The sequence below is a fragment of the Lepisosteus platostomus genome, chromosome 19, assembly GCF_059453375.1.
Source record: "Lepisosteus platostomus isolate fLepPlt1 chromosome 19, fLepPlt1.hap1, whole genome shotgun sequence".
Taxonomy (NCBI): Eukaryota; Metazoa; Chordata; class Actinopteri; order Semionotiformes; family Lepisosteidae; genus Lepisosteus; species Lepisosteus platostomus.
This window is the reverse complement of record NC_142629.1, coordinates 4188484-4215422: the sequence shown is the minus strand read 5'-3', so window position 1 is coordinate 4215422 and position 26939 is coordinate 4188484. Positions and strand designations below refer to the sequence as shown.

Below are 26939 nucleotides of genomic sequence, written 5' to 3'. Positions count from 1 at the left end.
TAGCCTATATCGTAGTTAGTAGGTGTGAGCGTCTTGTCCAGCTTATCTTTGCAAGAAGTGTTTCGGAGTATCGGCTCTGACAACATGGATGGGTACACCGAAAGAAAGCACCGAACTGTCAAATAGTACTGTCATGTACATGCGACAGTCTTATTGTTAGTAGTAAATCTGTATAAAATGTGTATCCAAGGGTAAAAAAGGTCACACTGCCCTCTTATTTTTGTGTGAATGTTAATTTCAGGCTTAGGAACAAAAGGTGCAAGGAGATATTCAAGTACACAGTTCAGCTTACCACCAGGAAAGAGTGCAGGTAGGAACAAAATCACACTTAAGTTAATCAAAATGTCTAAGATTTATTTTAGAATTCAGATATATTTTCTTTTTCCAACGAGAATGAGACCTATTTTAGTAAATTACACCAACTTTTGGCACCGCTTAGGTCACAGAACATTGTAAACAAAAATGCACTCTTATCATTTGTCTATTTTTAACAGGCAGGAATCACGAGATACAGAAGTCTCTACACAGACTGGCTTTCACATTCCACACATTCACATATGGCCAGTACATATTCTTAAAATAAAAACCAGACATTAACCACCTCTATTCAGAAACTCACGAGTGTTCCCGCACTCTTCACCCGAGCAGGAACAATTAAGACATTGAATCAACATTAAAACAATAAAAGGAAACCACTTTAAACATTAAAATAGGTTTGATTAAAGGAGTTAATATATTTGTGCGTGTACATGACTGACAAGTGATTAGTGTGTGAAGGATGCAAAATGTTCATTATTTGTCTTACGTTTAATGTGATAACTGCTGTATGACACGATTACAAAATATTTATTAGCTTCATCTTCCATTGATCGTGGGTTTAATGCCCAAGTGGGACATTGCAAATTACTTTAGTAAAATGCCCAGCTTTATAAACAGGACTCCAAATCATTAGTGGAGATTCATTTTGAATCGTGTTCTTGGCTTCAATAAAGAATTTGTTGGTAAACAGAGGCATAAATAAAACAGAAATATGAACTAAGGGGCAACCCATTTTATAAATGTGCATGGTGGAGCTGGACTGTAAAAGGAATATTCGAGCTCTAGAGCCTGGGCAGCTTTATAGTGTAATAAAAGCCTTACGGTGAAATTCGGTGATATAAGCTATTGAGTTCCTTCTTAGAATTTATCTTTGCAATTCCGAAGAAGCCAGCGTTTTGTGAATGTGTGAACACTCCCGGCTAGATTCTTTACCAGCACCTTTCCAACACTGCATGTCTTGTGCCTTTTGACAACACTTTTTTTTTTTTAATGCCACCCACCTCTGTGAGCGTCCCCCAAGTCCTGTCAATTCAAGCCTGCGCTGGAGGAGGTTCAGTAACGCCTACTTGAATTGTGCCATTTAAACCATCAGGCGTATTTTAAAAGACCCATCAGTACATTTAGGTTGGCATCTACCTAACCTCCCACTGACACATATCAGGTGGTAGATCATGTTTCAGAAGTGCAGAACATCTTGCTGTCACAATATGCCAGCTGCCTTCTGCCCATAGTCTCCTGAAAAGGGGGTACTGTGCCAGTACTGATGGAGTATACAGTATATTGCTTCTATTGCTCTCTGTAACATTGTTTTGAAAGAAACAATGCTGAAATGGCTAACAAAATTCCCTTGATAAGAGGGCGATGCCCCCAAATAAACGGGTTTTCCGTACAATTAAAAACAACAAACCCTCCTTGTCCAGCCGACAATGGATTTTGAGTTTGCCGCAGCCCTTTTCGGGGCTGCTTTTGAAATCCGGTGTTTATGCGGGTGTCGTTGGGAGAAACATGTTTTCCGTGATGTGATGATTGCTTCGGGAACGGGGGGGGGCCTTGTGGCGATATGTCCGAGAGCTCTCTTCCCTCGGGACGTGGACCCTGTGCGTCGCTCCGCCGAGATGCCCGGCGCCTACTTGTACTCCGCCAGGATGTCGCCGAAGATGTTGAGGAAGAGGTGCGCGTGGTACTCCTTGAAGACCAGGGCCGGGCGGAAACGGATGGACCTTTCTCCACAGCCTCCCAGCACCACCCCTGGGTGGGACACGATTTTGTGCAGCGCAAGATTAGGGAGGTGCAGATTTCAGAGCTTTGCATGCCCGAGTAATGTCCTTTCTCTGTACGTATTATCACGATCAACAATTTTGGATGTGCTGCGCCCCCTGACTCTCCCAACACCACAAAAGGAATCACAGAAACAGCTTCTCGTGATAAATATTTATAACTGAGACTAATCTGGAAAATGACAACACCTGAAAGCTCTTAACCTTCAGGAAATAATAATAATTCCCTGCATTTATACAGCATTTCTCAAATGGAAGTATCCTAGTGCTTCATATACAGGAAAGGATTGAACGTGGGTGATGCACAGCAGGTATTCTGTGCTCGTAGCCCTACTACACAGCAGTCAGGTGGAGAAGGGAGAAATTGCTGGGAACATTATGAAGACTTAATTTCAGTTTGGGGCTTAAGGCAGGATACCAGGGTCAACACCTCTACTTTCAGAAACAATGCCATGGGATCTTAAATAATGGCGAGGTGATCAGGACCACAGATTAATGTCTCATTCGAAGTACACCCTCCTATAGTACCACATCACCAGTCACAAGACTGGGGAAGTGGTTTAGAAATTTGGATCTGGATAGAAGAGTGCTTCCTACTGGTCCATGAGTACCACCCACTGCAGCAAGCTGGTTTTCCTAAGAGGTTTCAATCCCTCAGATCACACCTGGCTTTACCTGGCTTCTGAGATCTGATGAGACTAGGAAACAGGATCAAGCTGTCAAGTGTTAAAGGTGCCTTCAGCCACTGGCTACATACCATCATAACCCAAGACCAATTAATGGTTCAGTAACGTGGACCAGAGTGAAAAAGACCAGCCCGAGATCCCCAGTCCTAAACCTTAAACCTCCCCCTCAGTTTGCTCTTACCCTTGTTTCGGGCTTTTATGATGAGGCTGTTCCTCAAGTCTTCATCTCGGACATCAATAGCACAGAATGTCCCCCTGCCCCTGGCAGCACTCAGGATGTGGGGATAGCGAGCCTGCAGGGAGACACCGCAGGTGAAATTCAATCTGGGTCCTCAGATTACATACAGGCCCCATCACATACAGTCCTGGGTGCTTCAATGTCTCTCTGCTTGAATGTCTGTAATAAAAACCTTAACCATGTAGCCATTAGCCAGCATGTGCCCTAATGCTGAACTGCAAGATGCAGCCTGACATCAGAGTCATCTTAATCATTGCTACTGCTCGTTAATCCTAGAGCTCGGCTGGGCCGGCAGTACATGTGGTACCTGTAAGTCATACAAGCCATCCAGCAGGGCCTTCCCAGACCGGGACACCTCCTGAAGCAGCCTCTCCGCCTTTATGACATTCAGGACTGCGCTCAGCAAGAGGTTTTTGGAAGGATCTCCCATCCACGTGTTGAAGATCCTGTAGGGCTGGGTAAATCAAACACAAGACTGGTTTTTCCACCGTGTAAGTGATCTATACAACCGCAACAACACCCGAAAGTGACGCACTTCTAGTTTAATATTATCACCCGTTCCTTTCTAAGAGCATATGAACACAGGAACCATGTCGAGACACCAGTTACACAAACCAGCGTGTCTCTGGAAGGAGGGAAGAAACTGAAACACCCTGGCATATCAACACATGACCGAGAGGAGAATATGCAAACTCCACACAGGAGGTGCATGAGAGTCTGGGACCCAGTCCTGCGACACCACCCTGAAACCCAATCATAAGCGCCCCCCCCAACAAAAACAGAAGCTTAAAAAAAAAAAAAAAGAGGTGAAAACAGCCGACTGCAGGTCTCGGAGAGGCAGGGAGCTATATACCATGTCTGGGGTCATCTCCTCCTTGTAGTAGTAGCCGCCGGTGAGCATCTTCTTGCTGAAGGAGACAATGTCCGCAGGGTCCTCCAGGCCCCAGTGATCGTGTGCCCAGAACTTGCCCGTGCCGCCACAGCCCGTTTGCACCTCATCCACGTGGAAGGCGCAGCCGTGCTGGGGTGGGGGGGGAGAGAGACAGGCGTGGGGGTCACAGTCAGCTACCCCCCAACCGGCGGAGAGAGAGAGCATGGTAACATGGGCGACCAACAGGCCTGCTTCTTCAGCACTGGCAAACTGCCGCCTAATCCCCTCACTCTCAAGTGGGCGGCTAGCTCACATTGTAAAATGAAGACTGACACCAGACACCAGACATTCACTTCGAGACCTACTCCTCTCCGAACACTTAACATTTGACTTCACGCAACCTGTCACAACGTGGTCCCCGGAGTGCGTCTCTGATCGTCACGTAATCACACCTATCCCAATACTCTCTATTTCACGGGCGCATTTGCTCAAAGGTAGCCAATTGTGAATTCAGAGAGAAATCATTTCTGTTTTTGGTTCATGGAGAGGAGGCTATTCTCCCCGAGCCTCTCGCGTCTGCAGCCCCATGCTTGTGAAATGACTGCCGACAGGGCGCTGGAGATTAGGGGGGCCTGTACCTTCCTGGCGATCTCTCTCAGCTTCCTGAAGAAGTCGTCGGACGCGTGGTTGTCCCCCCCTTCCGACTGGATGGGCTCAATCACGATCCCTGCCACAGTCTTGCCCTTCTTCCTGTACTTCACGATGAGGTCCTCCACCTGCAAAACAGCCCTGCGTCACCCCGAGAATCTGTCCCACAGCCCCCCACTGTCGCCCCGAGAATCTGTCTCACAGCCCCTCACCAACCGCCTCCCCGAGAGTCTGTCCCACAGCCCCTCACCAACCGCCCCCCCGAGAGTCTGTCCCACAGCCCCCCACCAACAGCCCCCCCCGAGAGTCTGTCCCACAGCCCCCCACTGTCGCCCTAAGAATCTGTCCCACAGCCCCTCACCAACAGCCCCCCCGAGAGTCTGTCCCACAGCCCCCCACTGTCACCCTGAAAGTCTGTCTCAGGGCCCCTCACCAATGGCCCCCCCGAGAGTCTGTCCCACAGCCCCCCACTATCACCCCGAGAGTCTGACTCACAGCCCCCCACTGTATATATATGTGGACGTATTCGACAAGATGGCAGAATCTGAACCAAATATCTGCAGGCTGGTTAAACAGGAAACAGGCGGTCAGTGGGAGGGCGGTGTGAGCTCAGGTCTCACCTCTTCGAGGCAGCGAGCCTCTTCCTGGGCGTTCTCCCTCACAAACTCCTCCAGGGGGTACCTCAGCCTGGGGAAGGGGGCGATGGGCCAGTCAAAAGAGGGCACGTCCAGCTTGTGGACGACCTTGGAGTGCGTTGTCGCTAGGCAACCTGCACGCGAGAATCGAGCGTCAGCCAGCAAGACCTACACATGGGATGTAAACCCTGACTTCCTGAGGGTTTAATATCTCCCGCGACACACAAGTAAGCGCTGTTGTTAAAGTCGCGTTTGAAGTCTGTTCCATTTCGGTTTTCACTTTTGTTGTTTGTTAAGTCTTTCCCTTATGACAATAGCTAAGAATGCAACTCTTACTATAAAACATCAACCAAAATAATCCAGCTTCTTTGGTGCAGTAATTGTAAGCGCAGGAGCGCTGTCCTCCATATCAAGTACGGTTTGTTCTTACAGAAAGTGAGCTTGGCGTTTCGCCCTACCTAGAGTTCGCCCATGGAAGCCGCCCATGAAGGACAAGATGCTGTAATCTGGGCAGCCTGGGGCCTGAGAGGAAAGACACGTCATTTATTTCTCCAGCAGATGGCAGTGTGGAGTCCCCAGACTTGCAGACACTAATGAAAGCAGAACAGGCTGCATACCTGGTTGACCATACACGTCTCCATCTCCTCTTTCGTGGGCTTGATGTCTCCTCTCTCCTTGTTCTAGACACACAAAAACACGGAGGGGCTTTATGAGCTCAATGGCAAACAGTGAGCAGCAACGCTGACAGGTATTTCGTTATACTAATTTATTACGCAGGTGCATTTATCCAAAGAAACACACACTTGTAGCTACCAATGCAGCTGGGCGTTTTACTGAAGAGCCTTGCTCAAGGGGACAGCAGCAGCCTCCTCACCCAGAATCTGACTCTCTGTGGTCATTAAAAATCCCAGGGCGTTTCTTGAAAAGAGTAGGGGTAGCCCCCTGGCCAAATTTCCCATTGGCCCCATCTATGAACTGGCTTCATCACTCTGCTCTCCTCCCCATTGAGAGCTGATGTGTGGTGAGCGTTCTGGCGCACTATGGCTGCCGTCGCATCATCCAGGTGGGGGCTACACACTGGTGGTGGTGGAGGGGAGTCCCCATTACCTTTGAGTGGAGTGTCCAGAGAAGTGCTAAGCAATTATTATTATTACCTCTGTGCTGGGCTTTGCCCACTACGCCTGTACTCACTCTGTACCAGATGAAGACAGTCTTGTAGGCGTTCTCATTGGAACAGGACCCACAGGCCATTGTCTGCACCTTCCTCAGGCCCTTGGGGGCCACCTGTGGGCGAGCAGAGACCATATCAGTGAGCGGTCTGCTACGGCCGAAGACCCCCAGTGCCGGACACATCCCGCTCAGCACCTGCTCGCTTCCGATTCAGCAGTAATTTCACACACGTTCACACACGGCCTTTACTTCACATACTCCAGGACTCCCGACTGCACGGTCTAGCCAACAGAAGATACTGACAGTACAGCGTGTACTTTAAATGAATGGCATGATAGCTTTCCCACATTTCGTTCGGTAGGAGAAAAGCGATAAAGACCTTTAAAAATATCTCAGAACTAAAGAGCAACTATACAGTTTTACCATATTCTGACACGCTGAAGTGCAAATTTGGTTCTGGTGGTATCAATCAATAAAATGCATTTCTAGGTAGCTTGCAGAGTGATTTTAGGCTGCTTGATCTGGCAGGATTGCTGTGCAATTGTCTCCTTGCCTGGTCAGTTTGCAGGGCAACTGCAGGGTCTAAACAGCAAACGGTGTCTGCATTCCCCTTGCTTCTGGTCTACCCACCAAGCACAGACGTAGTCAAAGCACAGAAATACAATTTTTCTTGCACTTGCTTGTTGTAAATGGATCCAAGATTTATTGCTGAGCCGTGTTCTTAAATCAGCTGTGAAGTATAGCTCAATAAGTATTAATATAACGCTTAACCTGAATGGAATGATGCAGAACAGATTAAAAAGCCCTTATTTTTGATTGAGGCTGCAGCGCACAGCTGAGAGGCAAGGTTGCAATTATCACAGCTCTGACCGGGAGTCCAAACTGTAGGCGGACTGACCCACCCTCACAACTCCTGTTCAGTCTGTTGTGTTTCACACACTCAGAGCCCCACTTCTGTATCCCATCCCCTGCCTGTCTCTGCGAGCAGTGTGCCCAAGCTGATGAGAATATATGACTATACAGGACTGCAGGAGTCCTGAGCCTGTTTCTCTGGTGCTGGGATGTCCTGTAGAATTTACCGACAAAAGTGTTTCCAATAGCTTTTCTGGGAAGTTCTCAGGAGGTAGGATCCCCAGGGCTGGTCTATTCACAAATGCACTCTGCAGGAGAACAAGACAGGGAGCAGAAATCACGAGTAAAGTCAGTGAGAAAAAACATTCCATTCCACAGGTTTACACGTTTAGCATTATTAGTAGTACAGTAGTATTTCCACCACAGTAAAGGAAAAATATCTGAAGTGCAAATCACAGCAGAATGAGGACAATAAATGAAACGTCAGGATTCAGGATTGCCGGGAGACGTTTAACTGCATTTATCTTTTAAAAGAATTTAAGTATCTTAAAGTCTAACCACAAACACTCAGAACACAGTCAGATAATTTAATCTGTCAAAATAATACCATTTGAAAATCATCAACGGTCTTTTCACAGATGCACACCGTTTCAAAATAGTCAATGTTATTTTGCTGCTTTCAGGAGCAAAGCCTCAGTTTCCAACACCCCCCTCCTCAGCGAGGTGACTGCAGGATGTGATTTTTTCCCCCTCATCTGGCTTCTCCTCTTTCTGTGCTCTGAGACGTGCTGTGACCATTGAGATTAGATGGAATAGATGAAAAAATAAGGACAACACGCATTCTGAACATTTTTTATAACTCTTAAGATATGCAAAGATTTTTTTTTTGGTCTGTCTTTATCTATCGTCAAACCATACTTACCAGATTGTCGGGATTCTGCATGACTTTGATGAGTGCTGGGTGGCTGTATCCTAAGAAACAATAAAATATAATTCAATCAGAAAGACACATACAGCAGAGGTCAGACTGTCATGCTTACAGAACATTTTGATCTTTCAAAATTGCTTATCAGTACACTCACATCCTCCTGGCACAGATAACAGTATTTCATCAATGGTATCACATCCATTAAATCTACTTGTCCCTACCGTGGGTGTATATACTGTAAGACAGTTTGTACAGTTTGTACTTTATGAGACGGAAACAGACACAAGAAATGCCACAGATCTTTAACAGAATCCTCATCTTTTGTTGTTATTTATTGCATTACAGAGATTAATCCTCTATTACTCAGTTACCTGTATGTAGGTGACAGTGTATATATTGCTGAAGAGAACTTGGAGGAGAAGGACTGTGAGTTATATTATCATGGCATGGTAACGACTCCAAATAAATGAAGGAGAGAAGTGAAGAAGACACCTGAAGAAGGCTCCACAGCCGAAATGCTGTCTCTTTCGTTTCCTTTCAGCATGGAATAAACCGTTACCTGTTCTTTTGCAACCTCTGCATGCTGACGTAGCTGCCTACCCAAGCCATGCCAATGCCTGGTCCAGCCTCATAAAGAAAAGGAAGGACACGACTGCGAGGACCGGCTGGGTCTCGATCGAGCCGATTGGGGTTTCAGGACAATGCGGTTTGGGTGAGAAAAACTGAAACTGAAAGAAACATCAACTGCAGCTGTACGCAGCAGCTCTTTCAGGTTCCAGAGCCGAATCGTCACTGTCATGGAAACGCAGGGGCCTGATCAGACGGCACTGAAGTGGCGGAATGGCTTGCCTGCACCATTTGCATCAAACAAATGAGGCTGCTGGCTGCACACAGGGCATCATGTATCGGGGATCCCAGCTACACGCCACAAATTGAACAGCTTCCCTCATCCAAGCAACTGCAGACGTACTAGACACCGCCACTCAGTATGGGGAGTACAATGTAGACAGCTGCCCTGCTCCAGCCAGGACCACTGAACTGTAACGGGACAGTATGGGCACCATGTCATGTCATCAAATGTGAATGGAATGGTTTTCCACCTTGAAACAGAACCAAATTTTAAGAGTGTATAATATTTCATAACAATAATAGTATCTCTTAATATGTACTCGTTTCAATCAACCAAAGGAGAACAAATATTAGTGAGAAAAAAATGAAAGCAGGTTCCTCCATTGATAAATCAGTTTCAGACGCAGCGTCCTTTAATGAGATTTGTTTAACCAGAAACACTAATGGATACTTATTAAGTGTAGTGTAGCTGTATTTGATAGTCTGGGTCAGATTACACAACTTTATCAGACATACACAAATCTTTGAGGTTGCAGAAGAGGATCCAAAAAATTACTAATATTCCACTAACGGTACCAAGCCGTCCGGAAGCTTCCTCCTCCTGAAAACTGCATCTCGATTCTCAGTATCGGTCCTCTTACTTGCACTGGTACCGCCAACAAGGAGTTTGGCCCTCTTTTTCCCCAGCAGGTTTTCAACATTGCGAGTTTTGGCATTTGTTTGGTTAAAACTAAAAAATTAAATACATTTAGGTAGCCAGCAGAAAAATGTCTCGCTACAAGACCAGCCCATGTGACAATCGGAGGGCACCGCTCCGAAGTCTCTCCTAGTCTAAATCTTATCTCCACAGAACAGACCTTCGTTAGTACACTGTCACAGATGATGAATGTCTTTGGAGCTCAAGCAAAACGGCCTCGGTATAAACAGACAACGATGGATTCCTGTGGATATTCAGAACGGAAAAGACACTGGCCTCATTCTCCCCCCAGAACAATAGGGGAAACTAGAAATGATAGAGCAAACTGCACTTGAGAATCAAATTCAATGAAGTCGGAGGACATATTGCACAGTTGTGCATCTGGCTTCAGCAATCATGGCAGTCCTGCACAGAGCAAAAAGCAAAATCTCTTGCCAGCAGCGAGAGAAACAAAGGTACTCCCAGTTCCTCCAGAACAATCCAGCCCATTCGCAACGCCAGGAGTTTCGTGAAACACGTCTGTTTAGCGCTGCACTAACAAGAGCTGCTGTCGAGGAGCTACAACCTGTCGTTGTTCAGGCAAAATCAGTTCTGGCGAGGGCAGAAGCAAAATAACACAACTTGGGCGCCACTCGTATTGTGTTGAGTTTGTACGTTCTCCCCTTGTTCACGTGGGTTTACCTCCGGGCGCTCCAATCTCCTCCCTCAGGCCAAAGACACACCGGTAGGTTAACTGGCTTTCGAGAAAACTGGCCCTTGTGCGAGTGTGTGTAGGCTTGTGTTGTGTGTGCCCTCAGATGGGCTGGCGTCCCATCCAGGGAGAGTCCCAGCTTGCTGGGACGGGCTCCAGTTTCCCAGCAAACCTGATTTGGATAAACGGTTAGAAAATGGATGGCGTGCATACTTTACTGGGTGCGGTGCTCTAGGTCTATCTATGCTGTCATATCCAGATCACTTCTCACTCTGAGCTCCCAGGTGCTATGCCTCATGAAATTGCCGGTGAAGAAGCCATCTTCAGTGATGTTAGATGAGGTGCTTTTAACTATGTGGCCCCTCCCCTCATTCCTCTCGAGGGAGCCCCTCCCCTCATTCCTCGCCCTCTGCTGGAGTGAGGCTCACACTGGTCAAAGGCCTCCGGTCAGTGTGTGAGTGCCAGTACACAGGGCTGCTTGTGGTGGGCTTAACAGAGTTACAATATATTGTAAAATGTGAATGTACTGCTGCCGATGCATTTCTTTCATGTTTTCCACATTATTTGTAAAGATTTTACGGCCTCGTATCCAAAGTTATGGATGACTGAAAGCAACAGAAGTGACATATATGATTAATATCGATTTCGGCGATGTTCATTTTCTCCAATGTTCCTGTTAGTCCCTCACAATAAATAACTCAGGGATTGGCAGAGATTTACTGTAAAATATTTGTTTTTGGGGGGAGGGGGAGGAAAAACCAGGCATGCTGCATTTTCATCCCTCAGGTAACAAAGTGCTTCAATTCCAAAACAGAAATGCCTTATATGGGGAAAAACAAATTGCTCGTTTAAACTCATCAGAAAGAAATTTTATTTTAAACCATTTTGTTTTTAATGCAGCTCTTGTATCAACCCCCGTGCAGGGAGAATGTGTTTTTGTTCAAACTAAAAGAGGGCTACTGTCTCTGGATCACTTGTAAAACTCCATGACACAAATACAGGAATGCAAACGCAGAGCTTACTCCATTGCAGCTTGTTCCATATCAGGGTTGACTTAATACGACTGTCCATTCATTGTGAATATATATATATATCATGCACACAGACTCCTAGACTGTGCTCACATACAGAAACCCACTGCAGCTGCCGAAATCAGGAACAGCAAAAAAGAGCACGAACAGAAGACCTGTTTCCACCCCTGCAGCATTGGAACCAATTCTCCAGAGAGAACTGAGCTTGCCTCAGTGAACACCCGAGGTGTGCGTTAGAGAAGGTGCAAGGTTTCTCTATTGACCCTCTGCTACCACTCTGAAACAAAGCCTATCACCGGGACACAAGCCTACACAAGCCCGTGCGGTTTTTTTGTTATTAAAATTTCTGTTCGGCACAAAGGCTGTATGCAAAAATCATCACCAAGGCTGAAAGAAAACGAGCTTCTGCTGGAGCCTTGCCTACCTCCCCCACTCCGACACCATCATTAACAGCCTGGTTCCCAACCAGGATTCAAGGGGCTGAGGTTTCTAAAGGAGTTAAGGAAATATCTTAATGTCTTAGTGTTAGCAAGAACCAGAGATCCTGCAATTACTGTATGCTTGTCTAAACAGGAGTTGTACAGTAGGTGTGTCCTTGAGTAACACAAATGGAGGTCAGTCAAATTCAGCACAAATCTTTGCCTGGAGCTTCAGAAACCCGCTGCTACCAAGATTTCTGTGCAGAAGGGAGCATGACTCTCTGGTGGGAACTGAAGCACGCAGATGAGCAGGAAAATGTCTTGGAGGCCACCGTGTTTGAAAGCGCTGGTCTCCCGCGACAGTCGGGGGCTGATTTCCGACCGTCCCTGCTGTCGACACCTCGTAGTTCTTACCGATCGGGATGGAGGAGATCTGGGTGTACACATCCAGCATGCGATTCCCATCCACGTCCACCAGGTAGTTCCCCCGACTCTCTTCGTAGTTGCAGAAGAAATTCACCGCGCCAGCTTCCTGGAACGACAGGGTTGCAGACGAAGGTTACGAGGCATCACGCTTGGTGTGTGTGGACTCTGCCTCTCCTGTCGAGTAAAAAACGCTTTGTATAACCACGTCAACAGCGCACATTTGTATGATGAGTGAATTTTGATGAGAAGAACTGCTAACTCAACCTTGAACGTTTTTTTGTTCACATATTCTAAGAGCATTACATCATACTGCAATTACACTAAATTATCAGGCTCCTGCAGATGAAGGAAGTGTCTAGTTTAATCTCATGTTTTACACTGTTAAGAGGATCGTCTTTCTTACACTGAACTAGAAAAGTCAGATTCTTCACGTACACATAGGAAAATGGCTCACATTTTCTCATATTTTTTATCAGCTTGGAAGGTCTACAAAACCATGGCCTTACTGCAAAACTGGCCCTCTCGGGGTTTTGTCTTGTCACCACTAACACAGAACCATTATAAAATTCATTAACATCAGCATCTTCCCTCTCCCAGGAGCAAAGTCATCCATCAGTGCTGTCGTCTCTAATAAACTGTGCATTAATAAACTGTTTCCCTGCCAGAATGCTCAGCTGAGCACATAGCTTTAAGCAACAGGAAAACAACTAAACTCAATAGCTGTTAATGAGTTCTGTGTCTTTATTTTTATTAGTTAGTCTTTTGTTTTTCTGATTGAATGCCCAAAGGAAAGAATGCAAGAATCTGACATGCCGGCTGTAGCCTCAGAGACGTTCCTTAAATTAGACAGGCATGTCTGTTTGAAACGTTTGGAAGAAAGTCACTTAGTGACTTGGCCTACCACAAATCTGGTTTCATCTGATGTTGAGATGAATAGTTCTGATATTAAGAAAAGATGCCGAAAATGTGTGCAGTGTTCGGATTTTATTTGCTCCACATCATGACACAATTGTCTTCAGTTGGTTTCTCAATAATTCAGAGATGCGTCAAAAGAATGTGCTCTTTTTTATGTAATCACGTTACGTCAATGAAACATGCAAGGGGTTATTGAAATGCTAACGAGCAGATTATATAAAACACAGGGGGAAAGGACAGAGATTGGCCTCATTTGACCAGCATTCGATGCCAGCAGTCAGGGCACTCTTTGGGTGGCTGGAACTAACCTGGATTTCACCCAGCTGCTTCATCAGGTCCTGTGGAGGATACAGAGAGACAGAGACGCAGTCAGTCTGCATGCCTACATTCCCACTCAAGCTGAGTAACTCCTGCTGTGTTTTTTAGGGTCAACTTCACCGTTTCGCACACACTGCAAGAATTTTCACTCATTAGTATTTCAGTTTTTCTCTGAAGCAAGTTTTGAGCGTGCTGAACAGACCTAAAGGTGTGAAGTGCTTAACACCTTTAGGTCCGCACGCTCAGAATGATTTAGCCAGCCAGCAGCCAACAGCTGAACTCCAGGAAACCCCAACCTGAATGCGAAATCCAAAATTAATTCTTCCATTTCGGCTCGGAATTTATTTTTTGGTCCTTAATATATTTTTTTAAATATTTGGTCCGACCAGCTCCTCTCTGAAAAGATATTTTTCGCAGACACAGAAAAGTTGTATGTGTTGCTCTGCATTTTGCACTCCCACACTATCTGAAGCCTTGATTGCAACCTTTAAGGGCACTGACTTTCAGACAACTCACAATTTGATGAGAGAGCAAATATATTGCATTTGTTAATCCAATTTAGTTCTTACTTAACGAGCATTTTTAGAAATACTCTGTGTCTTTTACATAGGAGAGTTTACAGAGAAGAGGAGAGCCTTTGCTCTTTGGCAAAGTGACTCCATGTTTTTCAAATCTGGCCTTATCCGTTTAGGTGACAAGCGTACAGCACAGACAGCGGTGGTAAATGCTGGGCTCTTACTTTGGATCTGGGCCCTGGGACTGTGGTCTTCATCAAGGGGCCATCATACTCAAACTCAACAGAGCTCTTCGTTGCAGCCTTGCTCACACATCTGTACCCTGCGAGAGAACGACATGACGGTCAAGACCAGTAAAACCACTGTTCTTCCGACAGCTGCTGACAAGAGACAGGAGTGGGCATGTTTGCTCAGACATGGCATCTTAGCATCAGTGCTAAACTCTGGGGCTGGGGCTCTGAGGCTATAACGTTCTTAAAAGAAGAAATTCTCTCAGAAACGGTCTCAGAATAATTCAGCATACACTACAGACCTTCACAGTTCGCTGATCCACAGTCAGCTTTTTTAGCCCCTATTCCGTGACCTGCGGGCAACATCCTTGCTTCTGCTCTGAGGGATCGAGGTTGGGCTGCAGAAGCAACATTCTTTGCTCACTCTGACTTCCCAGGTGCTCACAGAAAGGAGCAGAGCCTGTTTTTTTTAAACGAGCACTTTCCGTGCAGAGACTGGCCACAAAACTCAAGAGAAGGAATGTTAGCCCGAGCAAACGCTGCACATTTTTACAAGTGCAAAAAACAGCACCAGAGTTTAAAGTGCAAAAGCACAGGCTTTAAGTGCTGCAGCTTTGCCAGAGTGCCTCTGTAGACAGCAAGGACAAGCCTGTGCTGACTGACGCTGTGCTGTGAAAGGTTAAAATAAGACTTGTTTGCCGGTGTGCTGGAAAGCTAACGAAAGGACTTTGGCTGCTGCAGATGCCTACATAGACTTGTTTCTATTCAATAGTCTATTCAACTATTGTTTTGAGCACAAAGTGAAGAGCTACTTGAGCTCAAAAGTTCTGTAGCCCTAGATGATCCCACAATTATTGTCATTTTCACTTGCCTAATTTTTTTTAAACACCAGCATGCTACATTTCTTCTATGTACACAAAAAAAATATTTCATATTTTTGATTATGTCAACAATCCATAACAGAAGGAAATCTAAATTAAAAAACACATTGTTTTGCCTACATAAGGAACCAGTCCCCATAACGTTTCTCTGCACATAGTGGAAGCTCCATTTGATGGGGATTTCAAGAATGGAACCCCCTTGAACTATAAATGCCTGCTGTAGAGTAGACACTCTGCATGATCATTAAAGAATTCAGATAATTAAAATCTTACAAATCACATACATACTGGCAGCACTGAGCCCGAGATTCACACCATGCCAAGTCAGACAATAGATGAAGTCCCCATGCTAAATGTTCGATCCGGCCCGAATATGTTCTGGCACTTTTTATCTCCAACCAAAAGACACAGAGTAACAAGTTGCTATTAAACATTCTGCCAATCACGAGTAAAAAATGCTTCGCAAAGAAATGCCCTATTCTTTGAATCTCCAGTTGGCAGAGATTCATAACTAGGTCCCACTTCAGAGCCTTCTCTAGCCACTGGTGCTAGATGATTCTTTTAAAAAGCATTTAGGAATATCTATATTTTATTTACATTGAGATTATACTCAATGCCATGTAACATCTGCGCACCTGAAGAAGTACAATCACTTTGCAGAAAATAACCACTCATTAAATCTATCAGCAACAATTAGCAGCAGTAAAACGGTCTCCCTACTGTGCAAGATATTTTGCAGGTGACTAGCCTCTCAAAGGAGTTGTATGACATACAACACTGCACCACATAATGTCTTTCTGCATTCTCAACCTAGTTAAAATCTAGCATTTGAAGTCTCGGAGGCTGCAAATCACTGATCTAGACTACAGTGTCTACATATTTTCCATTTTTGATAAATAATCAAAGGTGTGCACCAACGCAAAAGGTGAGTTGATACCATGAACTCTTTATTTAAACTCTTTCTTCCTTCCTTGAGGAGCTGCAAGAGAACTGCAGAGCTTTTCTGAATTGCTCTACACAAGAAAGAAAGGCATGTAGACCCACTAAGCACAGCAAACATGATCAGTCCTCGTGGGCTTTCTCCAGCAACAGCAGATGTTACATAAACTGAGAACACTAAAAACTAGATAGATCCAGAAATTACAGCTGCAGAAACCTTTGAGCTTTGACCTACAGCAGATTATGAAACCTTCAGTCACAAGCACTACTGGGACTAGTTCCCACCTTTGCCTTATAGCTTTATAGAAGCAAATGAGTATTATCAGGAAGTGAGTCCATGTACAACAGCTAAACCACATCACCTTAAAATTCATACAGCAGGCAATCAGGAATTTTGGAATGGTTAACTACTTTATGCATGACAATCGCTTTTTTGTTGCGCAAGAAGAACATTAGCCTGCAATCAAACGTTTCGATGTCAATATATTTTTATTTCTCCCAGTAAATCGAGGCCATGAATTATGCAGGTAGTAGAATCTTTCGGCAAGGTTGCAGTTAGGTCAGGGGTGTATCAGTCACAGTGTGCAGCAACTTGCTACATCTCCAGAAAGCTTTTCTTAGTGCTACATATTTTCTTTGTGGAACACACTCTTATTCAAAACCATTTCTGAAGCAACGGTTCTACACAGACATATTCACAGTCACAGTATTACATGAAAACAGCACTGAAAACACTGAATACTAAAAACAGCTTCAATGTTCCATAAAAGCTTCTGCACACTTTTCAAAGTGCATGGCTGACTCTAAAAATTAAAATACATATCCATGCCTTTTTTACATTTTGAAATACGTCACTGAAAACATTCTTTATTTTATATCCATGAATGAGCCAAGGTATGCAGGCATTAAACTTACTTTAACTCATCAAACATATTTATAAAGGAGTGCATTGCAACTGCGACTTAAAACCACAGAGCCCAGAGGGTTGGAATACGATGTTTTACTGCAGTATTTTAAAATGACACAAAACAAGCAGCATTTTACATCATCAGTAGGTGACAAACATGAGGAGGAGGGAGGTGCCGTTCTCTGTCAGAGGTCTATAGGAAAGCCCACTGACTGCTGTGGACCCAGGGAGGAGAGACTTGTCTTTTGTGTTTCGGGGAAGTTCGGGGCTCTACTTACGGGGCACTGAGAGCCGGAGGTTGTGCTGGAGAGAGACCACCACTTGGCGACTGAGCAGGCTGGAAGCCATGTTTGTGGGTGGAGAGAGATGGAGACAGGCTCAGACCAGACTTCACTTTACCTGTAAGAGACAGACAGGAGGAAGAGTTAGGGGCCGTGCCTACACCTGCAGCTGCAGCAGAAGAGCACGTTCAAGGTCCTGGAAACAGAGGATCCTATCTTCAGGCAATAACACAGACAGTGTACAACACAGTGTATCCTTAAATGGACGCACTGTTCTGGAGTTCCTGTGCTATGTTAACCCTATTACAGAAAGTTACTCAGGGAGAGGCAATCAGGTTCTGATATAGTATATATGAATAAGTAAAGATTTTTGGAAACCCTGGTTGCACATTCAGTCTGTATCATACAAACATGTTTTTAAATGAACAAAACATGAAAATTGCACACACAAAAAATGTGTGCATTAGGTGCTACCATTTCACTGTGATTACAATGGAAGAAATTTAAGTCTGTATGCAAAAAAATATTATATGTTATCATTGGAGGATTATGCGTAAACTAACTGCAAGGAAGCTCCACGTGGTAGCCAGGTGTGTGCGTGAGGCATGCGTCTGGACAGCACTACACAGGGGAAACAGGCGTCCTGCGTGTGAGCTTCACGGGAGAATAACGATGCAAATCATACACGCACGGGTAGGCGCCGGGCCCCGTGGACAGCCGCCAGCCCGCAGGAGCAGAGCCGCGCGAGAAGAAAATAAACAGACGCAGTATTACACTTTAGCCAAGACGTTAGTTTTCAAAACTAAAGAATGCTAAACTAAAGAAAGTTAAGTTAAGAACAATGTGCCCCTTTCTGCTTCGTTGCGCCCTGGCCTGAGTGTGTGTGAGTGAGTGTGAGTGAGTGTGAGTGAGTGTGAGTGAGTGTGAGTGAGTGTGAGTGAGTGTGAGTGAGTGAGTGTGAGTGAGTGTGCACGGAGCCAGTTCAGCACCACGGAAAGCTCTCACCCCAGGCTTTGGGGCCAGTGTGCATTCCTTAGATTGGGGTGCCCAGCTCTAGTCCTGGAGGCCACAGTCCAATACAAATGATGGGTCTCAGCATCACCTCAAGAGCTGGTAATAGCTCGTAGGCTGCCGCAGCTGAACTACTAATTAGTGGGGGTCACTAAAAAGCAGAGATGGAACAAAAATCTGCAGACTGAGTGGCTCTCTAGGGTTGGAGTTTGGCACCCCTGCCTTGGATGCATGGCCTTTTCCTCCTGTGCAAAAGGACGCCACACTGCAGACTCTCGAGTTTAGCCACCAGGCAAGCAAAGTGTAGGAGGAATTTGCATGGTCCTTAATAGAAACGCCAAACTTCAGTGATTCACCGAGAGTTAACAAGGACAAGCATGTCTTTGTTGTTTACTGGGGAGTAGCTGTCAGCATTAGTTGTTTTTTTTTTGTCCCCAGTATTCCTAACTGCTCCCCTCACAATAACCTTTACAGGTCAGAATGGTTCTATACAGCATATAGAATACTGTGCTTCATATTCCCAGTGCTAGCACCTCTATAACCCTCTCCCATCTCTCCATTAATAGCATTACCTACCAGCAATCTGTCACACGCACAGCAAACTCCAGTCCCAATGTTCACCACTATTAAAAAAAGATTCTTAAACATTAATTTTTATATATTTCTTCCACTTACATATAAAATTCAAACAGTTATTTCTTGCAAAAACTGTTCCAGTTTAAACAGTTTTATTTTCATGTCCAACACACATATACTAGGGGAATGGATGACCATTCACTCTAAAAGGATTCACAGCTGGTTCACAAAAAACGAGAAACATTCCCAGTTGATATAACCAAAAAAACGCAGGTAATCTGCAATTTGCAGGCTTTGCCGAAAATGTGGTTGCTCTGACACCGGTCATCCGTTGAGCAATGAGCATGTTCTGAAATTTAATCTACGATGATCATGACAACACAGCCCAAGCAAAACATTTAGAGGTTTTCCCAAAGCATTTCAACTCGGTTAGCTAGATGCAGATGTCTGAAGGCATCGGTCTTTGAGCCTGAACACACAGCTCGCCCACAGACAACCAGAGTGCATCGCTATCCATGTGTAGTAATGTCAGTGCTACATCCCTTCTGCTCTGGATTCTGGCTTGGTTACATAATCAAAGCGTCAGGCACAAGAACACTCTCCACAGTGTCTAGGAGACAGGCTGATGCACATGTAGCCTTACTGGATAAAACTGGTTCTCACAAAAACATGACTGCGCCGAGCAGGCCTCAGAAAGCAAGTCTTCTGCCTCTGAGACTCCAGCAGATCTAGCAAATACTGGAAATTCAATCCCAATGGAGAAAAGGTACACTAGCCGACACCTTACACATACATATTTATCAAACAAGTACATACATATTAGAGAATAATAAATCTGTGCTGTATATAGTCTGATTTACTGTTCACTAACATATGGCTTTTTATCTCAAACAAATATGTTATGCAGAAAACAACAAAAAAATTACAATGTCATTGTGGTGACTCTTTTTTCCCCCCAATGATAATACTCCTCAACAGAACTAGTTAATGATGAGGATTTTGTCCGTGAATCACAAACACAAACCGTCTCCTCTCCAGCACAGCTACCCAAGTGCATTTAACCATGAAGAACACAATGTTGCTGGAAATTAAAGAGCAGGCAATCACACTTCAAGAGAGAGGGTAAAGAACAAGAGGCAGTATGAAACATAATCCCTCGTGAGACAGGACAGACTTTGTTTAGTTATTCACTCAATACCTCAACATCACTGAACCTTTATTACAACTGGCTATGCCGTTCTTGAGGAATCTAACATGACCAAGAATAAGGACAAATGCAGTGCGAAAACTCATCTGCACAGCCCATTAAAATGCTAATTGCTTTGCACTGCACGGTTTTACTGTTAAAGTCTTCTACCCCAACACTGGTGCTGCTGGAGAAAGCAGGAGGAGTGAATGAAGAAACAAGAGAAGGATAAACCTTAATTCTGATAAGAGGCTTCAACTGACAATCTTCAAGAGCTCTCCTTCATTATTTTCACGTATTTGTGAAGTACTTCATTGGTTAGGGACATCTTAATAGTACCAGAGGGTGCTATAGTTCCTATTTATACGTTGTGTTCACTCTTAATCAGAAAGTAGAAAAAAAAAACTGCATGGAGCTTGTTATTGTGACCGGATTTAATGCTTCAATGTATCAATTGACATGCAATATTGTTATATAATTTTTCCAAATAATTTTGCCTAGCTCATACCCTGTACCCTTTCTACCTGTGAGCTGAAATAACTGATAAAGTCAAAGGAGCTCAATGCTTTCAGGGATAAGCATGAAGGAGCTGGCCTAGGAACTGCAGAACTGTGACAGGTTGAAAGACGAGTCAAACTGGTGTCATCCAATTGCTAACCTAAGATACCACTCATATCTCCGCTACTGAAAGCACGCAGAACAAACCTTTCTGGTCAAGGTGTGATACGGCGCACGCTATACACTACATCATCACACGCACTAGTTTGCTCGTTTATTTACTTGTTTTTGACATTGGCAGTTTGTTTCCCCCCTGAGGGTTAACTCACTTTCAGAACAGCGCACTCACCACACAAAAGCGGATGCTTCTAATCCGTTGCCCGGGAAACGGGAGAGAGGCAGCGAGCACAAGAGCTCACAGAAGGAGCCCTGATGCAGGAGACAGAGGCAGGATTTCAATAACCGTACCAACAGGAAAGTACACGCCATTATACAGTTGCCAAGGTAACCACTTGACAAAAAACAGAAAAAACTTAACTATAATTACGTAGACTAACCCACGGCACTATGCTTTATAATCTCATTAGAGCAGATGGATTTACCCTTTTGCAGGCCCAGCCCACAGAGCACCTTACTAGTGGTGGCAACTGTGGTTCTAATTTTGTGAAGGATTTTGTCACGGTAGACTTAGGCAATTTAAAGCACAATCCTGGTAAAATGTGAAAAATCAAAACATGGGCACAACAAGGAAAAAAATGTAACAAATTAAGCAGAACATATTAGAATACAGTGTTACTTTAATCACTCCGTCAAAGTATCCTATTTTTCTAAACTAAACATATCCTAAACAAAACATATTAAAATTTCCTATCAGCTGATTATTTTTAGTAAAATGGCTTTACAAACTGGTGCAGTTTTGGTCAGTTATACAAAACGAAAATGTCCTTTATCTACGATGTTTGTGAAAGATCAGTGTCTGCGCTTTGGACAGGCACTGCTCAGGTCTGTGTGGCAACTTCTGCCAGAGCTAGAAAAAAATGCTGTCAGACTCTTGCTGAACTGCATTAAATTAAAACACACATTTGTATGGGTGAGGCTGTTCAGTCACTTTTACAGTTTTCAAGATGGGCTGTACTGAATACAGTGTGACAGTTGTGGCCACAGGAATGTAATCACATCCTTAGTGCATTAAGGGTTGAAGTGAACAGTGGAGGTGTTATCTTGCTTCACAGAAAACCCTATAAGTAAACTGCCCTGAGAGATAGAAAAAGTTCAATTTTCAATAACTGCTCAGTTCAATACACGGCTCTAGCGAGCCGGAACCTGACTCTACAGACAACCGGCTGAAGGCAAGATGCAGATACAGGACACCAGTTCATCGTAGAGTACACACAGACCACAGCAGAGCACACAACGACCACACACACGTATATATACACACACCGGTGTACACACATGTGTACACAGCAGAGCTCACACACAGACCACACACATGTATACACGCTTGTGCACACTTTTATTGAAACTGTACTTCTAGGCGTAGCACAGCTTGTAGTAGTGTAGTTTGTGATACTGGCACAAACAGAGAAAATACCAGAACAGGAAGAGGAGGAAATAAACAATAACCATACATATGGGTTGTAGGACAAACCAGAGGACCTGCCAGGATTGTAAAAGGAAACCTCAGTGCAGGGAGTCTCTTCAAATTTCTGGAAACGATCGACTTTCAGGAATGGGGAGAAAGACAATTGAGAGATCTTACAAACATCCCAGGAGAGCCATTAAGAGTTTAATCCTTAGTAGCAGTCTGGGGTTTTTGGGGTGACCAGAATGTTAGGCCTCTGAAACGCCTTGTCTATTAATACTGTACACAGAGGAATTATGATGCCAATGTTAGAAATCAATAATCAATAATGTTAGGTTTCAATAAGGAGTGCTCATCTGAAGAGAAGCTACTTTTTACTGACACTTCTTTTATTAGGTGCAGCAGTAACTGCAGCCACAGCACCATGTTGTCACAGAGGGGGCCTTCAAACATTGAGAGATTCTTCACCTTTGTTGTCTGATCAAGACATTTTTAAATCAAGTGTAAAGAAGTGACATTTCCTAAAAACATAATGGAAATTTCCTACAGCCTATAAAGCCTATAAAGGTCAGCACACACGATTACATTATTTGACAGGGTACAGAATGGCAGCTACCCTTGACCAATCTTAGATAAGGCCGGTAATTTCAGCAGGACTGAGGAAACCTTATCTGACCCAATAATTATAGCTCTGGGGGCATTTACTATCAAAGTCACTGTGCAGTATGCTGGTTAATATTATACAGTGCAAAATGATTTACCTGAAGCTAAAAACTCCCTGTGAACATTACATGTTCAACATCGCGCCAACCAGTATGAAAGAAAATCACCTTTTTTTTTTTTTGCAGATTCTATTATGGAATCCAGGCCATTCCAAGTCTGTGCTCCAGCTAATCCTTATCTATCATTGTGATCTGTAACATGTGGGTTAATTAAGCGATTAAGGATCTACTCCGCAGTGACTGGAAGACTCAAAGTGCTGTGACAGCACCAACTCCAGTTTTCCCAGGCTGGCACCCTCCTGGTAACGGAATCACTATGGAGACAAGCAGCCCGGATGACTGTTTGGTCGTTAGCTGGTGTTTCCTAGGAGAGGTTCAGAGCGACTGTGGTGGTGGAGGAAGCCCAGGTTAATTACTTAATAGAGATCACTTTATTAGCCCTGCATTAGGAATTTGTCTTTTCGCAGACACCAGGTTGCTCTCCATGAGACACACAGACAGGGAGAGAAGCTGGGGGTCAGAGCGCAGGGTCAGCCATTGTACAGCGCCCCTGGAGCAGTTGGGGTTAAGGGCCTTGCTCAGGGGCCCAACGCAGTAGGATTCCTCCCGAAGCCTTAACTGAATTTAGCAGGCGGCTTCATTGGAACACTTGCCAGTTGTTGGCTGTTTTTTTTGGCCCGCTCAAAAAGTTTGGGAATTTTTCGATGAGCTCTGAAAAGCAACGATCAGGAGAACAGCCTCCGACACGCCCGAGAGCTGAAACAGTTCGAGCGAATCCTATGAGTCAGGCAATGAAGGGTTTCATTTGTGCAGGTGAGAGTCTGGCTGGAACAAGTGGGTGTGGGGATCCCCATAACCAGGACAGGGGTCCCCCATTTTAGATTGAAGAGCAGATGCCAGATCCTGCACCGGTCAATGAGCGCTCCGTGAAAGTAAAGGAAAGAAGTCGATTTCCCAATGTGAAGGGAGAAATTAACTTGTCACATAACTGAGGCTCTTTTTAATTACTGTATCAGCCCTCAGCAGGTGTCGACCTGCACTCAATATAAAATTGCATATGTGGTATAACACAGATGCTACAATTCTGGTTAGTCCTGAATTGCACATTCCTGCAATTTTTACCAATTGCAGGAATGTGCCGCTCTCTGCCTCTGAAGAATCATACAGCCTGCACTTCAGAACTCCACTTTCCGTTTTTAGCACATGAAAAGGTAAATGCAGTACGGTACCGTGTTTATTTTCGGCTGATGTTAACAAAGAGATGCTTTAAATGGACACTTCCGGCTTCTGCCTCTGCAAAACGTGGTGGTCATTTATCAATTATGGGGGTTTCAAGGTGCGACGGTCTTCCAAGACCAGGTGACCTGTCTCGACCCCTGCAGGGACGCACGTCCCTAGAAGACAGGCTACAGTTTGCGCACCGACTCACATCTTTCATTTTTGGCTTGGGGGAGCCGGATCCCCGTTCCAGAAATTTAAAATGATTATTTTCGGCAGCTATAAAAAGGATATACGGAACAGGTTGAAAAACAAACTAGGTTGACAAAATAGGTTCAGGCACAAATTGCGTAGGCATTTAAGCTTGCCCCTTCAGTCCTGAACTCCTCACGCGTATGAACTGCGAAGGCACATAACGGTAACTATCCGTGCCAAGACCGTCATTGCGTAAAGCAATGATGAGAGTTCATGCAACACCCAGATGCAGCCGGTTCCGACTAGATCTGGACGGATGTTTATGCCGAGACGCTCTAGCAGCCGTGGGCTGGAAGCAGCAGGAGGACGTCACCTCCATTTCACAGATGAGCGATTTACTTGCGATTTCGACATCGACGGCAAAGCGTGCGCTTATCCCAGTTTGTTCAAAACAATTTTAACTGAAGGGGCCCCCTCACGCCAAGGTGGGACAAATGCAAAGTGTAAATACAAACACACACACAAAATGACAGGCACGAAAACAATCGGCTCGCACACTCTGCGTGACCGGACTCGGGCTGGAGCGACCGGTTTAGGAGGTTGACAAAATTAACAATCGTGCACAAACGGGTGCATATCAACAAACTTAAAAATAACAACAAATACGCCTCCAGCAGCACAGCCGATCTGCGCTGGCGTCACCCGCAGCTCGGCTCTGCAGGAAGTGCGGGAGAGACCCACCGTGATGTGATGCTGCCTAGCTAGGTGACAGGAACCGGCAGGGGAGAGCAGGCGGTCGGCGTCCGTGCAAGCTCCGGTTTAGGCAACAGCTCCGCAGCTGGCTTTAAAACGCGGCGGCCTTCACGGATGGGGGGAGAGGAGAGGAGGGGAGGAGAGACGACGGGACGAGCCTTCAGACTGGCAGCCAATCGGGGACAGCTGCCTCCCCTCCCGGCTCCGCTTGGCGGACACGGCTGGGAAACGTGTAGCACAGGCGCTCCAGCGGCGTGTTGGGGGAGCCAAAGACGGGGTGCAAGGGGGACAGAGGTCCGTTCGCGTACACCCAAGAGATCATGAAACCCACACGATTGCTCCCCTTTTTAAAAGATATTACCTGTGTAATATGCCTTGCTATATTGCCTGGGTAATAAGTCTTGTTTGAATGAACGAGTAGCAAAATATACCTTACTGTAAGAAGCAATACTGTACAGTGGGGGTCTTCGGCCGTAGCAGACCGCTCACTGATATGGTCTCTGCTCGCCCACAGGTGGCCCCCAAGGGCCTGAGGAAGGTGCAGACAATGGGCTGTGGGTCCTGTTCCAATGAGAACGCCTACAAGACTGTCTTCATCTGGTACAGAGTGAGTACAGGCGTAGTGGGCAAAGCCCAGCACAGAGGTAATAATAATAATTGCTTAGCACTTCTCTGGACACTCCACTCAAAGGTAATGGGGACTCCCCTCCACCACCACCAGTGTGTAGTCCCCACCTGGATGATGCGACGGCAGCCATAGATCGCTCCCCACACACCAGCTCTCAGTGGGGAGGAGAGCAGAGTGATGAAGCCAGTTCATAGATGGGGCCAATGGGAAATTTGGCCAGGGGGCTACCCCTACTCTTTTCAAGAAATGCCCTGGGATTTTGAATGACCAGAGAGTCAGGATCTGAAGGATGGCGCCTTTTTACAGTACAGTGTCCCCGTCACTATACTGGGGCATTAGGACCCACACGGAACGCAGTGTGAGCGCCCCCTGCTGGCCCCACTGACACCTCTTCCAGCAGCAGCCTTAGTTTTTCCCAGGAGGCCTCCCATCCAGGTACTGACCAGGCTCACACCTGCTGAGCTTCAGTGGGCTGCCAGTTGTACAGTAAGTTGTAGGGTGATATGGCTACTGGCAGGCAGGTATTGTCCTCCAAGAGAAGACAAAAAGACGCATGGAATACATATGGAAAAGTAGCTCCCTCATGCTGGGAGCTGGCAGGGTCTGTAATCTTGACGATCTTCCTTTTTCTTTGCAGGTGATACATGCCACAGACACAGGATCTTCTTTAGTTGATGTCCTAGGGGAAGAATCTGTATTATGAAAAGTGCAAATGGCCTAGGGATCTCATAAGGAGCATTTCACACCTGTAACATAACATGTCAGAAACCAGAGTGAAATCATTTCATAAGTTAGCAAAGTACAGAAAAAAATCGAGTTTCTTTTACCTTATAGTATATAAAATTACAGGACAACCCAGTTTCTTTTACCAGAGAATCTGAGCGCTTAGCTCGATAATGCTCTTAATTACACTCAATTTCTTTCAAAACCTTAACAGCTGCCATCTCCAGATGTCACGTCTGTGAGGTGACTTGAAATGTAAAACTGCCCTTGGCTTTTGCCCCTTGAAATGAAAATTAGTTCTGAATGCCTGTGCACGGCAAGCATGTGATGCTGATGAGCTCTCCCAGATTCTTGCCAATGGCAGGACTCTGGACAGGTAAAAAAATGCTATAGGATTTATTAAAAGTGTCATTTTGGGGCAGTGTTACAGTTTAATAGGCATGGGAATTAAATACTAATTTTCACTTTGACAAAGGCGCAACACTGGATTCACAAATTGACATCTTGCAATTTCAGGGCAGTTTTAAATAAGGTGAACAGGGAGTCGTGCAGACACTCTAGGAACAAAATAACAAGATAAGATCGAGCAAATAAATCGGCAGAAATTAAAATCAGAACAGG

At 45.1% G+C, this 26939-nt stretch overlaps 1 protein-coding gene across 1 annotated transcript; it reads right to left on the bottom strand.

Annotated features, from left to right (window-relative positions):
• Window positions 1-333: 333 nt before the first annotated feature.
• Window positions 334-25110, bottom strand: abat (4-aminobutyrate aminotransferase). The gene is made up of 16 exons (XM_088612831.1): window positions 24956-25110; window positions 17221-17341; window positions 14210-14307; window positions 13461-13490; window positions 12226-12343; window positions 8119-8168; window positions 7424-7504; window positions 6366-6458; window positions 5792-5854; window positions 5633-5696; window positions 5160-5308; window positions 4530-4667; window positions 3874-4041; window positions 3328-3474; window positions 2964-3075; window positions 334-2067 (listed from the first exon to the last, which is right to left on the bottom strand). The coding sequence occupies exons 2-16, from the start codon at window positions 17288-17290 to the stop codon at window positions 1946-1948; spliced, it is 1503 nt and encodes a 500-aa protein (XP_088468957.1). The 5' UTR covers window positions 17291-17341; window positions 24956-25110; the 3' UTR covers window positions 334-1945.
• Between the last annotated feature and the right edge of the window lie 1829 nt (window positions 25111-26939).

What these genes read in the sequence shown, in the direction of transcription:
- abat (XM_088612831.1), bottom strand. Translation starts at nt 17,290, where the DNA reads ATGGCTTCCAGCCTGCTCAGTCGCCAAGTGGTGGTCTCTCTCCAGCAC. An exon ending in GATCTCCTCCATCCCGATCG is followed by an intron (nt 8,169 to 12,225) that starts GTAAGAACTACG and finishes ATTGTTTCTTAG; the next exon opens with GATACAGCCACCCAGCACTC. An exon ending in CATAAAAGCCCGAAACAAGG is followed by an intron (nt 2,068 to 2,963) that starts GTAAGAGCAAAC and finishes TGTCCCACCCAG; the next exon opens with GGGTGGTGCTGGGAGGCTGT.